The sequence below is a fragment of the Myxine glutinosa genome, chromosome 4, assembly GCF_964187855.1.
Source record: "Myxine glutinosa chromosome 4, kmMyxGlut1.1, whole genome shotgun sequence".
Taxonomy (NCBI): Eukaryota; Metazoa; Chordata; class Myxini; order Myxiniformes; family Myxinidae; genus Myxine; species Myxine glutinosa.
This window is the reverse complement of record NC_136264.1, coordinates 71,241,631-71,257,941: the sequence shown is the minus strand read 5'-3', so window position 1 is coordinate 71,257,941 and position 16,311 is coordinate 71,241,631. Positions and strand designations below refer to the sequence as shown.

Genomic DNA, 16,311 nt, shown 5'->3' with positions numbered 1-16,311 from the left:
CGGAGGATGTTTTCATCCCTGTTTTCATCCTGTGTTTGTCAGTCAGTGAGCACAATATCTCATAAAGTTGTGGACAGATTCGGAGGAAACCTGGTGAACAGGTTGGGTGTGTGAGAAGGGCGAATTGGTTAGGTTTTGGTGAAGATCCAGATCCAGATGCAAGCATTTTAAAAGTGATTCTTCATCATTGAGAGATGGGACCCCAGAAACTATATATATAGCACGATATCGCAAAAAGTTCTGGACAGATTCGGACGAAACTCGGTGGACAGGTTTGGTATGTGACAAGAACAAGCCGATTCGATTTTGGTGAACATCTGGTTCTGGATCCGGCCCATCAGTGGGATACAAAACGTGAACTGTGCAACCTGGTGGAGGTGCGCGCTCTACCGAGTGTAGTTCTAGTTATTTTCATTTTCTTTACTCTCCCTCTTACTTCTTCCTTTCTTGTATTTTCTTCTCCTTTCCCTCCCCGTCTTTCTACCATCACATTGTGCAATCGACATTGTAGTAGTAAAGCCAAGATATAGATACATTTGAATGAAGCCAGCTGATCAATAAATTCATACACTACAAGTGCAAGTAGTCATTCAATAACAGTTTTCAATTCAAGTTTCCATTCTGGTCCTCATCTTCTTCTTCTAACAGTAATGCAAACTAAACATGGATAATGCTGACATCTTTTTTTTTCTTTTTTTTGTTTACAAGATCGAGGCTCGTGTAAGAGCTAACATTAATCACAAAAAGACAAACTGACGGTGATGATGGTGAACAGCTGTTTTAAAGACCTGGAGGGAGGAGTGGGATTGAAGGGAGTGAGGGAGTTTGTTTCAGATGTGGGAGAAAAGAGGAATGAAGGAGTGAAGGTGAGCAGAGAGTCTTGATTTTGGCAGTTTAACCATAAGAGGGTTGCAGGCAGATCTTGTGCGACCTGTAGGAATATTTGGGGGACAGAGCCCAGAGAGAGCTGAAGGAGCTAGGCCGGACAGGAGTCGGTAGAAGACGGAAAGACCACCAACCTGCCTGCGGTGAGTGAGTGAAAGGCCCTTGGAGTTAGCTTCATCGCGGGAGATTCCAATGATTCTGAAAGCTTTGGTTTCAACAGTGTGAAGCCGAGCTAGGTGTGAGGCAGGAGCACCAACCCAAAGGGGAGAACAGTATTCCATTGAGCTGCGGATGAAATGGCCTCACCATTGTCTGTGGTGAGGACCTCAGGTGTGCCAAGGAAGGACTTCGCACGACGGAGGATGCTAAGTCGGCGACTGGCTTTGGAGGCCAGATTTGAAATGTGGTTTTCCCAGGAAATATCATGGCAGATAGTGAGATCCAAAAGCTTGAGCGACAGAACTTCTTGGAGAGGATTGTTCAGAAAGTAGATGGGAGGGTTGTCCAGTTGGTCTTTTAAAATTTGTAAAGAGTGTAAAATTTGTCAGGATTGAAAGACATGTTCCACTTTTTTGACCAGTCTGTGATTTTGTCCAGGTCTGCAGAGAGTGAGGAGGCTGCAGACTGCTGATCTGAGGGATGAGGCATGGAGCGGCAGAGAGTGGGGTCATCAGCAAAGAGATAGAGAGGATTTTCCAGAGAGTCGGAGAGATCATTGATGAAGACCAGAAAAAGCACAGGGCCCAGAACACTGCCTTGGGGAACTCCAGCCAGAACAGGCTTGGGAGATGAGAGAATTCCATTCAGGGCTTTCTGATTTCCTGTTTGGCATTAAGGACCTCCATCCATTTTTGAGACAGCAGAAGCAGCATGTCTAGAGTAGAATGACCTGGTCTGAATCCAAATTGATGATCCGAGATGCAGCCATTGGCGAAGAGGAAGGATTTGATGTCAGAAGCAATGATTGATTCAATGACCTTGCTGAATATTGGGAGCAGGCTGAATTGTCTGTCGTTGCAAGGATCTATTTTTGCACATTTTTTGTGTAAAGTGGTAATGTTAGCTGATTTATAAGCAGATGGCAGATTACCTTGAGCAAAAGAGAGGCGAGATAGAGCGGAAGAGCAGGATTTTAGAACCCGTGGGCTGATGCCGTCTGGTTCAGTTGCAGAATCTGAGTTGAGGTTTGACAAAAACTTCTCCACCTTTTCAGGAGAGAAGGACACCGAGTCCAGGAGCAGCTGGGTCGGACTGGGTACGGTGGGTACAAAGAGAAATGGGTTCGGGACACAAGATTTTGAGGCAAACACAGAGTTGAGACATTCGGCTTTTTCACGTGTGGTGTCAGCTGTGTAGTCGTTTGAGGTAAGGGTGTGGATTGAAGGGGAACAAACACCAGAAACAGATTTGACCAGATGCGACCAGGATTTGGAGGAGGGAGACAGGTTTGAGAGTTCAGTCTTGAGAATGAATATGAATAAATGAATGAATGATCGTTTTAAGGCCATTTTCCCCGCTGCAGTGGGGTTAGCCTTGCGGGCCCCATGACAATCATGGTTCCCTGTTTGAGGCAATGTTTTTATGGCCGGATGCCCTTCCTGATGCCAACCCTTAGTCGCCTCTTATGATGTGCAGGGATACAATGTACCTATTCTAAGCCGGGGTACACACCAGGATCATTCATCCCATCAAGCTGGTACTCAATTTGCCGACCTCGGAAGGATGGCAGGCTGAGTCAACCCCCCTGGCGTTAATTCAGCGATCGACCAGGATTCGAACCCAGGACCCTAGGATCTCAAGCCAGCACCCTAACCGCTAAGCCAACACCAGGGTTTGAGAGTGGAGAGATATTGTTTCCAGGCTCTCCTGAGGGTAGACACACACTTGTTCTGAGCTTTGTGAAAGGAACTGAGATTACCTTCAGTTGGATTTGCCTTCCATGAGGTGAAGGCAAGTTGCTTCATGGCAACTGCCTCACCACAAGCTTCAGTGTACCATGGATGGGAGGAAGGGTATGACAACTGAAGACGAGATGGGATAAATCTGTGCATGCGAGAGAGCAATTTACTTTGGAAGAATTCCCAGGAAGAGTTGATGTCAGAGGCAGTAGAGATGGGAGACCAGTCCAGATGATTGATGGCCACTTGAAGACAGTGCCAGTCAGTCTGAGTGAAATGCCAGACTCGTCGGCGCTGAGGAGGCTCTTTGAGAATGGCCAGAGACATGTCCACTTTAACAAGGAAATGATCAGAAGAACCGATTGGAGCAGAAGAACAGCAGCAGACATTTGCAGGGTAGTTAGTCATGACCAAGTCGAGAAGAGAAGATACTCCATTTACTGAGAACAGTGTCGGGAAATTGACAGATTGTGAAAGTCCCAGTGAGTCGCAGAAGTCCTTTGCTGAGGTGCCATGACTGGTGAGAGAGGAACCCACACCCAGCCAGCTGGCATGATGACAGTTGAAGTCGCCACATATGAGGAAGAGAGAGTTGGGATGAGTGGATAGAAGTTGGTCCATGTTGTTAGACAGGGAAATGTAAATGGAGTCATCACTGTTTGGAGGATGGTACAGAACACATATGTCATATGAACAAAATTTGGGAGCAGAAAGGAAGCCGTAGCCGGAGGTACTCCTGGGGGTGGGATGGAGAGAGGGCAGTTCAAGGAGAGTGAGGATGAGCGTTTTTGATAAAGATAGCAACCCCACCTCCAGGACGAGGCTCAGGTCTATCATATCGGAGGAGGAAGTAACCAGGAAGAGATATTAAGGAATCAGGAACATCTTGAAGGAGGAAAGTTTCTGTTTAGCAGATTACGTCTGGTTTGTCAGAAACAACCTGTATGGAGAGATCAATCAGGTTTGAGCAAAGGCCCCAAATGTTTGAGGTCCATACCGTTAAGGAAGAGGGAGGGGGAGCATCGGGTACAGGACAGGGGAGGGATGGGTAAGATGAGGGGTGAGAGGGAGAGGTAGGGAGAGCTGTTGATTGTGTGTCGGAGATTGCAGAAGAGTTAGGCGAAAGGGAAGGATGAGGAGGACAAAAGGTTTGATGGTGATGGGAAGAGGCACAGTGAGGTGTTGTTTGAGGGGGGGACAGAGCAAAGTCGAAGTTTGGAGGAGGTGGAGGTATGTGATGGAAGGGAAAGGAAGTGGGTAGGAGGCAGCTTTGAGGAGGAGGGGGGAGAATTGGAGAAAGATAGTAGGGGGGAGATTAGAACAGGGATGGGGGTAGAGTTTAGGAGGGGAGGGTGAGGGGGGATTTTTGAAGGTGAGGAGGGAGTTTTGGAGGGGAGGGGCGAGGTGGGAGTTTAGGAGGGGAGGGGCGATTTGGGAGTTTAGGAGGGGAGGGGCGAGGTGAGAGTTTAGGAGGGGAGGGGTGAGGGAGGAGTTTATGAGGGGAGGGGTGAGGAGGGAGAATTGAAAGGGAGGGGTGAGGGGGGAGTTCTGGAGGGTAGGGGTTAGGGGGGGAGTTTAGTATTATTCACTCGAGGCGAGGGGGGAGTTTAGTTTACTTTAGTTTCGTAGTATTATTATGGTGTATTATTCATTCTTATGATGCATCTCATGATGTTATCACAGAGTTGCAATGGTGAAGACCCGGTGTTAATGTGGGATTTGGTTCCTATAGTGTTTTCGCCCTATGCAGGAGCTTGTGCACATATCACATGCAGGATAAGTAGAGTAGAGTGAACATCCATGTACATTTACATGAATTACAAAGACATTAGCACACAACAGACAAATGCACACATAGCATATTAGATTTGAAACAGCGCATTATGATCGGTGCATGCGCAGATGGGAACTCTGTGCTGCTGAGTTCCAAAAACATTTGCCAACTCAACTAATCTTTGGATAAAGTTCACTTGAATTTAAAATAAATTTTATTCCGAAGTTGTTAAGCACATAAGTTTTCACACCAGATCCAACATCGTGATATTACCTTCGATGAGATTGATCATCCAACCATATTGATCGTTCACCCATGATACAAATGGAGTATATTGGCCAATCGTTCATTGTACAGCCTCCAACTGACTAGGGTAAAGTTTGAATACACTAGGCCTATAGCAAGGTAGACCAGTGACTCTTCCCTTCCAACTTTGTTTTCCCCTCCACTCAATCCACAACATTTATCATGTTCGATTGTTTAGCCTCCTTTCTGCTCTGCTTTTACAAGATAGCTAATCTAAAAGCACTTTAAAAATGACCGGTTGGAACAGTTTATTCGACGGTGCAGCCAAGTGAGCGTGCCAAAGTCTGAAGCCTCGGCCTAGTCTCAGGTGTGCTTATATCTTTTTTTATTTATTAGACATCCTACGGATGTAAATGAACACTCGTTTTACTCTGCGTGTGTTGTACATCACGTGCAGAAAATGTCATCTCCCTGCACCTTGTATTTATTGTTATTTTAAAAAAAGATGCTTCTGTACACCGCCCTTGAGGCTCGGTTTGCAAGTCACCGTCTGCAATTCCAATAGAAGAGATGTAATTACTCTTTTATGGAAAATGTTTTTCAAGTTTGTTTTATCCACAAAGATAGACCATAGTGAACACACATTCATGTTAAAAGATTGGCCTTTAAAACCCGACTCAAATCGTCCTTATGAAGGGGGACAGACACGGTAGATGGTTCGAATGTAAAGAGTGAGTATTTGAACACAATATGATGTTGAGTCATCTGTGAAGCTTGAGCATGTCTTGGTCTTCTTCTATTTTACAACATTTTCCAGTTTTGCTTTTTGATCATTTAAAGAGGCACGATGAGGGTCAATTGGCATTGTCAAAACAGGGAACACGTAGGAAGTTGGACGATGATCTTTTTCCACCTTAAAATATTTTGTCTACATTTATGATTGTTCCATTACACTGATGCTGGACCTTTTGCCTTGTGTAATCTTTTGAGTCATGTTAACTAACATTTTCCAGTATGTCAAAAATCAGAAGAAAAAAAATTGCCTTTTTTTGTCCAAGAAAAGATTGCTTGATTGGAACTTATTTGTGCTTCTCCAGACACTGAGGCTGAGCGCCGTGCACTTCACCAGCACGTCATTCCCAAACTCCGTGAGTTTTGCCGGGACAACTACGGCCTGGACTTCCAGGTATGCCTGCAATTATTGATTACTAGGCGTTCTTAGCAACAGAGTTAAAATACGTTCTGTTGTCATTATTTCTGGTCATTTGCCCAGCAGAGTTATTATCTCAGTATATTGACCTCAGTATTTTCTCTGTATTTTATTTTAAATGAGCACCTTTCCTTGATTGAGGTAATCAAACCTTGACATTGAAGCGATATATGGTGTTAGAACATCACTTCATATGTTCTGATGGCACAGACACTGCAGATATAATGATGATTATGTCCAATGGAGAGGCAGGAATTCAGCATCACTGGCCAGGGTACTGAACTAAAGGCCTACCCTTGTGAGAGTTTTTTCTTAAATATTTTTTCTCGTTCAAAATGAATGAATGAATGAATGATCGTTTTAAGGCCATTTTCCCCGCTAGAGCAGGGGTTAGCCTTGCGGGCCCAATGACAATCATGGTTCCCTGTTTGAGGCAATGTTTTTATGGCCGGATGCCCTTCCTGTCGCCAACCCTTGGTCACGCTCTTACGATGCGCAGGGATACGGTGTACCTATTCTAAACCGGGGTACACACCGGGATCATTCATCCCAGCAAGCTGGTACTCAATTTGCCGACCTCGGAAGGATGACAGGCTGAGTCAACCCCCCTGGCATTAATTCAGCAATCGACCAGGATTTGAACTCAGGATCCGAGGATCCCAAGCCGGCACCCTAACCGCTAAACCAACACCAGGCTAAAAATCTGCTTACAGGATTAAATTGTGTTGCTTATAGTTGTCATTTAGTGCTCACTGTTAAGTTGCTCTGAGAAGATTGTAGTGGGCCTTTGCTTTAAATGGCTGCAATTCCTGTAAGGATGGCTAACATGTGATGATACTTGGAAGGCCATTCCAGGATTTTGATCCAGATATGGTGATAAGGAATGACAACACATCTAATATAATACGTCATGAGTATTTGTGACTTGAAGCGTAACTTGGAGGTGGTGTGGTTAGTGGAATGGCATCACTCTTGTCATTTCTGATGATACAAGTTGTCTGGCTGGGAGGAGTGCTGGAGCAGGGAGGGTGAGTTTCTGCAGTACATCCTATAGATACGACAAACTGTAGTAATATATAATCAGTATGACAGATGGGATGGTTGTTTGCTTAATAGACTAGATCTTTGAATATTTTATGCTCGCAAGGAAAGTGCAAGCAAATACAGCAAGCAGCTCAATGTCCTTTCACTTATAATGCTGTTACATGGAAGGAAAGGTAAGGGAGGATCCATAGCTACACTGTGGTAAGTGTAGTATGGTTTGTGTGTTTCGAGTAGGTTAGATTGCCGTGCTCCAGGGACCTGCAAGAGTAAGTCGTTTGTTACACGTGACGCTGAGGAGGCAGCGTATGTAATTTATAGATAGGGTAGATAGATTAATTTTGAATGAGTAATCGCCTCTTGTTTGAGGGCGGGGCTGGTTGAGGATTTCCCATCACAGGGGCACATACATGTGCTACCAGGCCGTTATGATTTGACTGGCCAGTGTGTGTCAAGCACGATGGTGCAGTGTGCTGTGGGGCCGGAAGTGCCAATGTAAATTTATTTTTTATCGGGGCCATCCCGTGGGCACGACTGCCCAGAGAACAGCATCCAGGAGGAGGAAGAAGAGGATCGCGTGGAAGTGTGATGAGCATGGTGTTCATGGAGGAGTTTTGTGAGGAGACTGATCATGGCTTTGTCTGTGTAGAATTGACTTGATCCTTGTTTTTGAAGAGGGGAACAATCCACGTCACTTGGAGTGGTGAAGAAGAAGAGCATGTTTGTTTGTTTGGCTTTCTGCATCTTAGATATTACTCGGCGCTAGCGCTGCTCGTGGCAGTGTTACTTCGTCTTTGGACCGAATTTGTCACTGGCTCTCATCTTGCACTTGGTTTCCAAATCCGACTGCATTGAGTCATGTGTCCACCCTGCACATTGCAGACAAAGGGAAGTCTCGCCTGCTTTCATATCTTGTTGCATAAGTGTGATCTGTGGCTTAGGGGCAGCATTATTTCTCATATATGTATATACGTCTGCGTGTTCCCATTTACCTCTTTGTGTCCTCTTGATTCGCTTGGTTTGTACCGTTATTTATAACGTCTTGTCTATCCTCTTCCCTGTACTTTTCTATACAAATTAAACCCTTTATAAGGTAAGACAATGTGTTTGTGATATCTGCTTTTTGTGTGTATTTACCATCGATTTCGGCCCAATTGAATGATCCTTGGGTAACAGTAAAGTTGCAGAATTTATTGAACGCAATGCAATAAAAGATTGTTTGACCATATCCCGAGACTAATGGTCTCAGTGCTGAGGTATACTGTGTTAACTGGAGCCTCAGACGTGACAATACAATACCCTACCTATGGAAAATACAATACCCTAGGATGACAGTTAGAAATTAGAGTAGATTTAAATAATAGTTTATCAATACAGAATAGATAAGTCGAGAACAGTACAGAAAGTACAAATGAGATGTCCTTCATTTCTATTTGAATTGGAAAGTACATGGCACAGGCTGGAGAAAAGACCATTTTGGGAGTGAAGATAGGATCATGTGTGCACTTAGTAATATGTGGTAAAAACCAAATTGAAAATGGATTTCAAGCAGATTAATACTCACATGAACAGTTTCTAATTAAGGAACATTGAACATTGTTATTTTCAGGTTTAATGGCGTCCCAGTGGGAATACAAGTTCCAACATAATTGAAGTTGTACATGGTCATTGCTTCCTCAGTCCAGACAGGGGACTTCCAATACAGCAACCCTTGGGGTTGGGTTATCTCTGGAAATGGAACCATTAACACAACCTTTACAGTTTCCAGTGACAGCAAAGCTTTGCTTTGTAAAAGTACAAAACACCTATTGCCTGATTATTCAGCACATTGTAGTTCTGTTATAGTCTGTTGTGCAATAATATCATGCTTACACATTGTCAACAAAATAGTGTTTTGTTTTTACGATAAATAGCTTCTTGTAAATATTGTCACGTCAGACGGCCTCCGTTCATACGGGCTGCCTGCGCTGGGATCCTTTGGCCCAGGAAACGACCAAACGGTTTCGAACTACTACTATGTTCACCTTCATTTACAACTTTACAGTTCCCCAAGGTCGCCCAAATGAGCCAAAATTGGATTGGAGGCAGATGGATCGAGCATGTTTCTTACCTTTTTAAAGGTTTATTTATAAAGAATATTGGGGGAAAATGTGGACGGGATTGAGCAGTTCAGAACAAAGCATGTCAATCAACAAAAACACAGAGGGAAATGGGGACACGTAAACTCATGTACATGGATGAGAAATAAATAACACATAATCTACACTAGGCACCACAGATAGCACTTGCACAAACATTAAAATTACAGGCATGGACTTTCCTTTGGCATGATGTACAGGATGGTAGGCAATGATATAGCCCATTATGGAGGCCAGCGACAAAGTAAGTCAAAGACGAGACAATCCAGCACCTCTTATTAACCCTCATTCAGCACGCCAGGAGCTATGGTGTCCGTTCTCTCCTTTCAAGGCCTTTCTTCTTCGTCTCAAACCACCCTGCTTATTCTTCTTCACACGCCAGTCCTTTTCTCCTCCTTTCATATCTTGAAAGGCTTTGCTATATCTTGAAAGGCATATCTTGAAAGGCTTTCATATCTTGAACGTCTGGCACTTCTGGCCGGACCAGGCTGTCCCGCCCATGCCCAATAAAAATAAATGATTTTCCCTGCTTCAGGACCATACAGTGCATTACACTACCATGGTTTGAACACATCAGCCAGAGGGATGGTGACGCCCTTTTTGAAGTATGTGACACTTTTTTCGTGTGCCTTTTTGTGATGGGAAGTCCTCACCTGGTCCCGCCTGCAAACAAGAGGTGTTTACTCATACAATATTACCCTTACTTTCCTGTCTATGAATTACATATGCTGCCTCAGCATCATGTGTAACAAAATGACGTACCCTGACAGGTCCCTGGTGCATTGCAATCTAACCTACTTGAAACACACGGACCATGTTACATTTACCACAGTCTAGCTATGGAACTCTCCCCACCCCCTTGCCCCTTCCCTTCCATGTAACAATATCATGGAAGTTTTCTTTACGTTCATTTTTTCAAAATAAACGAGTGTGTCAGAGCAGTTTTTACCACTGCATTGAGTCAATGGGAGTTCCAGTTTGTTTTCCCTCACCTTTGATCAGTCCAAGTACAACTTGCATCCCTCCCACCCCCACAACAAGTGGAATGGAAGAGTCCACAAGAGAGGTTTAATAGTTCTGGTGCGAAAGTGTGACAGGCACTCCTGCATGATCCTCTTCAGTGAGCACGACGTCACAGAGCAGATCTCACAACCTACATTTTAGACTTTTATCTGAGCTTTGCGTGTTCTTTGGTCTGGCTGGTTATTACAGAATATTTGTGCAGGGCTATGCATAAGTGGCCTAACCACTACACAGCCTATTACAGAATCCAGAAAAGGGCAAAGGAGCTGGGAAGAAGTGTAGTAGGCATGTCATGTCACAGAACATTCAAGAAAGTAGGACCAAAACAATATACCTACCAGAGTTGTTGAACATTTACATCAGCTCTCTGCTCTCCCCTATGGGTTGGCTCGCCTGCTTCACATCTTGTTCAGCTTGATGCCATGGAAACCAAGGCCTTCAAATTTGTTGGAGTCTCTCATGTTGAAGCTGAGTTTATGGGCCTATCACTTCGCCATTACAGATAGTCGATGATCTCTCTGTCTTCCACCACCACATTTCTGGTCTTACATCCTCTGCTCTTTCCATGCTTTGTTCCCCATGTCACCTCTCACACCTCCCACCCCCAGGTTTCTGCAGGTCATACATGGTACACTATCAACCCCCTTCTGATGAAACTACCTAAATCCAGGATCACTGCTCACCTCCACTCTTTCCTTCCTCTTTTTTCTCACCTGTGGAACAAACTGAAGGTACTGAAGGTGGAATATAGGAGGTCACCACACATCTGCCGAACATTCATGGCACCGATACTCCATGGTACTTTGGATGCATGTATTGAACACTATTTTGAGTTTATCGCAACGAAGAAAGGTCTTTGTACGATGAAGTATTTGGAAGAGTTGACCGACCTTGTTTGTAGGCAAGTTGAGTTATATTGTTTATCCTCAGACAAGTTGAGGATAACCAGGGAAATAAATTGGAGGATTTGCTGTCCTCTCTTTTTGGAGAAAGAGTCAAGTGGTAAGACGTTCCCAGCATTGGATGACATGATCCAGGAAATTCACCTTTTACTCATTTTATCCACATTCTGAGATAGGGGTGCCTCTTTTTCTAGCACAAGGTTGTCGGCTGCAGAGTGGTGCAGATGATTCTCTGGAGAGCCAGAAAGGTCATTGCTATAAACCAAGAATTCCAAGATCAACATGGATCGTTGGGGGGACATTAGCCTTCAAAGGTGAAGCAAAAGACGGAATGTGAATGAGAGCAAACTCGCTGTTTGTATCTGGATCAAATCTGTAAACAAGTCAAGGAGTTGGCCCTGAATTGACAGTTTAAAGAGCAAAGCTGAGTGTGATGAAGAGACCTAAAGTGACATCTGCAAAGTGATGAAGTGACTTAAAGTGAAAATCCTAAGTGATTACGGTATGGAGCACGGGTATTGAGCAACATATGAATGGTCGAGATCGATAAAGTAATGTATATTGTGAGCACAAATGATATCTGTGGTGTAAATGGTTCTACAATCAGGTCACTTAAAATCCTTTCATGCCATGGTTGGGTGCCCTCTTTTGTCGTCATGCCGGTGGAATATAAACAATGCGGGATGCATTTGTGACACATTTGTGTGTCAAATGTGACAGTGTAACAGTCACATTTGTGATGGGTTTGTGACTTCCAGCTGCGATTAAGTTTGCTCGATTGTCCGGTGACAAATTAGACGAAGTAGATAATGTCAGGGTGTGTTGGACATTGATACCATTTATACTCTTGAAGGCTCATTTCACTCAATCTGACATGGGAGTTTGACGATGATCATTCGTTCTCTCGACGTGTATGTTATGAGTTCATCGAATAACGCTATTGTTCAACAAGACTCGTGGACCTTGGGACATTTTGACTAAAACTTTCCAGTTTTTGAAAATTTTCAGTCAGAAAAACAAATATGGAATCGGATAATTAATACGAGTACTTATGCCAAATTGTGTCTCCATGTAACAGTAACTTGTAGATCCGAGAAATGCTTGTCGTATCCTCCAGGAAGGAAGCATCATTAGCTTGGAAAACATATTGCAAGTCCATATAATGTTGGGATAAAATTCTTATAACCATCTCGTATAACGAAAGCACTCGGCAATGCATGAAAGGTACACCATTCTTAGTTATCTAGTTCCATCAATTTGTGGCTGATTTCTGGTCACATTCATGATCATATTTCTCCAAACATCCCTATCCTGCACTGCTTCCCAAAGCAATGGGAGAGACAGCTTGGTTGCATCCTTTACCCCATCCATCCAGCACATACAATGTCTGCCCCTTCCTCTTCTTCCCTCAGCATGGTTTCCTTCTCCAGAGTTTCGTTTTCTGCACTCATGATGTATCCAAAGTATGAAAGTTTCTGTTTAATCATCAGCGCTTCGAATGTATCTGGTGGTCTAATTTCTTCAAGCACTGATTTGTTTGTTTTTCTTGCAGTTCATGGATTTTAACATTAGTCTCCAACACCAGATTTCAAAACTTGTCAATCTTTTTACCCTCGCCAGAGGAGAGGGTATTGCATTTGAGTCCGTTTGTTTGTCTGTTTGTTTGTTTGTCTGTTTGTCCGCACAGATTAAATATGATTTTCTCTGCAACCGTTGGTCCGATTGACAGGAAATTTTCACCACAGGTGCAACTCCACATGTAGATTTTTTAAATGATAATTATGACGTCATAGGTCACGCGGTTCGGCCGCCATCTTGGAAAAATCGAAAAACTTTGCACCTCTATATCTCGGAAAGTGCTGAATAGAGAAAAATTGAGACATGGCTCATTGTAAAGAACTCTCCATGGGGAATAAAATATGTTAATGATGATGTCATAGGTGCCTCCATTATGATGTCATAATTCGACAAGTACAAAACTTCATCCGATCAAGATGAAATTTCTTGAGCATAATCTAGGATTAAATTAGTTTAGAAAAAAAATAATGATAACGTCATCGGTCACGTGGTTCAGCCGCCATATTTGTTTTAACACAAAAGCCTTTTAAAAAACACTGAAAATACATCCTAGCGAGGGTTTGCAATCTCTGATTGCTCTTTTTCTTGTTCCTTTCTGTTTTTCTCACTGTCCATGACTCACATCCATACATTACAACTGGAAATATCAGAACATTCACCAACCTCCTCTTGGTTTGTATTGTCACATGTTCATCTTTCCAGATCTTTATCAATCCTGATATTGCTGTTCTCCCCAATGATAACTGCCTATTCTCCACTCCTCCACATTCTCCATTCACTTCAACCTTAGATCCCAGAAAGATGAAACTTTCCACTATTTCCACATGATGGTCTCCTAATCTGAACACCTCGATGTTCTCAGTTGACACGATTTTAGTATTTTTTTTAGGTTTAAATAAAGACCGGCTTTTTCACTTTCCTTCTCAAATCCTCTTTACTTTCTGCCAACAGCATGGTTTCATCAGCATACCTTCGATTAATTGATACATCTTCCTCCAATTTTGACTCGTCTCGATATCATCCAAGTTTGATTTCCTCATGGTGTACTATACAGTTTGCACAAGTTAGGGGATATAATGGACCCCCTGTCTGACCCCTTTTCCGATTCCAAACCATCTGTCTCTCCATACTCTGTTCTTATTGTAGCTTCTTGTTTAATATACAGCGTCTTATCAGACATATCAGGTGTTCTGACATCCACAATTCTCTCAACAAAATCCATATCCATTAATGCTCAACTCAAGCGAAAACTTTGCTATAATCTATAAAACTGAGATACACCTTCGTTTGACATTTTTTTGCTTTTCTCATGATCCACGTCAAATCCTTAGTAATATCTTGCTGGCATGTGGAAGCAAGGCAATGTTAGGGTATTTGAACATTCTCTTGGATCCCTTTCCTTGGAAATGGAAATGGTATACAGACTAACTGCTTCCACCTTTTGGGCCGCACAATCCTGCTCCAGATGTGTGTACACTGTACAGATACCTGTTAAAAATTTGAATGCCTCCTCCCCAAGTACTTTAGAGTTATATTGGAATTTCATCGGGACCTGGTGCTTTTCCATTTGCCAACTCTTTCAAGGCTCTACCTCACATTCCATCACTATTGGTTCTTGCTCATATTCTCTTTCTTGTCTGAGGTCTCTGAGGTTGTCATAGGTCATATCATTTTGCTATCTCGTTTGTATAGAGTTTCGATATAGTCCTTCCCCTTTTCTTTCATCTGTGCTTCTTCTATCAGATATTTTCCTGTTGCACCCTTAAGGACTCCAATCCGAGATGTAAACTTTCCTGTGATTGCTCTGATCTTTTTAAAACACCTCTTGTTTTTCCTGCTCTGTTGTCACTTTATATCTATAAATGCATCTTTAAAATATTTCTCTTCCCTAGCTTGTCATTCCAAGTCGGCATTTAGCAGCTTAATGTCCGCTCTTGATGCGCCTTTGATTTTCATCTCTCTTCTTATGTCTGCAATATTTATTGCCTTTTCTGACAGACATTTGGTCTTCTTTCTGCTTGCTTTGGGATGTTGTCTTTGGCCTCTTCTTTTACAATGACTTCAACCTCTTGCCACAATTCGTCTGGCATTCTGCCAACCAAGTCCAGCTGTACAAAACGTTTTCAACCTGTATTGCATATTGTTCAGATATGTTTTTAATGTCATATCTGGTAGGAGTTTTTGATTTTTACCCTGCGCCCACGAAGTGAAGAGCAGGGATAGGTATTCAGTTGTGTACATGCGTATGTGTGGCGTACGTGTCTGCATTTTAAAAATTCATTTTTTCGGCAACCGTTGGTCCGATTGACACCACATTTTACCATAGGAGTGCCTCTGCCTGTACAATTTTTTATTCTTAATTATGACGTCATAGGTCACGTGGTACGGATGCCATCTTGGAAAAACGTAACACCTCGATATCTCCCAAACCGATGAATGGAAAAAATTGAAACATGGCTCATTGTCAAGTTCTCCCCATAAGGAATAAGATATGTTAATGATGATGTCATTGGTACCTTAATTATGACGTCATAATTCGACAAGTACAACGCCTGATTCGATCAGTATGAATTTTTTTCTCTGCAATTCTTGGTCCAATTGACACCATTTTCACCATAGGAGAACCGCCTCCTGTAGAATATTTCAATGATAATTATGATGTCATCGGTCACGTGGTATAGGCTCCATCTTGGAAAACGTTCGCACCTCTATATCTCTGAAACCACTCCATGGAAAAAAATTGAGACCTGGCTCATTGCCAACTATCCCCATGGAGAATAAGATATGTTAATGATGATGTCATTGGTGCCTTCGTTATGATGTCATAATTCCACAAGTACAATACTTATCCATTCATGGATTTTATTTCTCAAAAGCTGTTGGTCTTATGGACACTAAATTTTCACCATAGGAGCCTGTAGAATTTCACCATAGGAGCCTCCCTGTGGAATATTTTAATGTTAATCATGATGTCATAGGTCATGTGGTACAGGCGCCATCTTGGAATAACCGAAAAATGTTGCACCTCTATATCTCCAAAACCGCTCCATGGAAAAAATTGAAACGTGGCTCATTGTAAAGAACTCCATATGGTGAATAGGTGTTGTTAACGAAGACGTCATTGGTGCCGTAATTATGACGTCATAATTCGACAGGGACAACGCTTGGTCTGATCAGTTTGAATATAAAATTAGAGAATATAAAATTATGATGTCATCGCTCACGTGGTCTGGCAGCCATATTGGATCAAAGAAAAAAAACGTTCAAAAACAGAAGAGTTGGCTCGCACCAGGTTGACTGCACAGGGTAAGTATTCTATGAATACCATCTAGTTTTTAACATTTCTTAGTTTAAAGCAAGTTTTGCCACAAGGAGTTCATGATCTGTCTCATAGTCTGTGTCTGGCAGTGTGTTGGCAGACTGCATCACACTTCTCCATCTTCAGATGATTAGTATGTTGTGTATCTGATTTATATCTTACCCACCAGGTGAAGTACATGTTTAAAGTCTGCGCTCGAGACGTCCGAACCATGTGTTTGTGATTACGAGCTCATTGTCCACACAGAACTCCAGAATTTGCTCTGCTGGCTCATTTTGGATACCAATTCTGTGCTTT

At 42.8% G+C, this 16,311-nt stretch overlaps 1 protein-coding gene across 1 annotated transcript in view; it reads left to right on the top strand.

Annotated features, from left to right (window-relative positions):
- Positions 1-5,887: 5,887 nt before the first annotated feature.
- NWD2 (NACHT and WD repeat domain containing 2) overlaps positions 5,888-16,311 on the top strand; it is a gene marked incomplete at its 5' end in the record, with an annotated part of 33,113 nt that continues 22,689 nt past the window's right edge. Inside the window, one exon of the mRNA XM_078775233.1 lies at positions 5,888-5,989. Within this exon, the coding sequence (XP_078631359.1) occupies positions 5,888-5,989 (102 nt within the window). The remainder of the gene's footprint in view (positions 5,990-16,311) is intronic.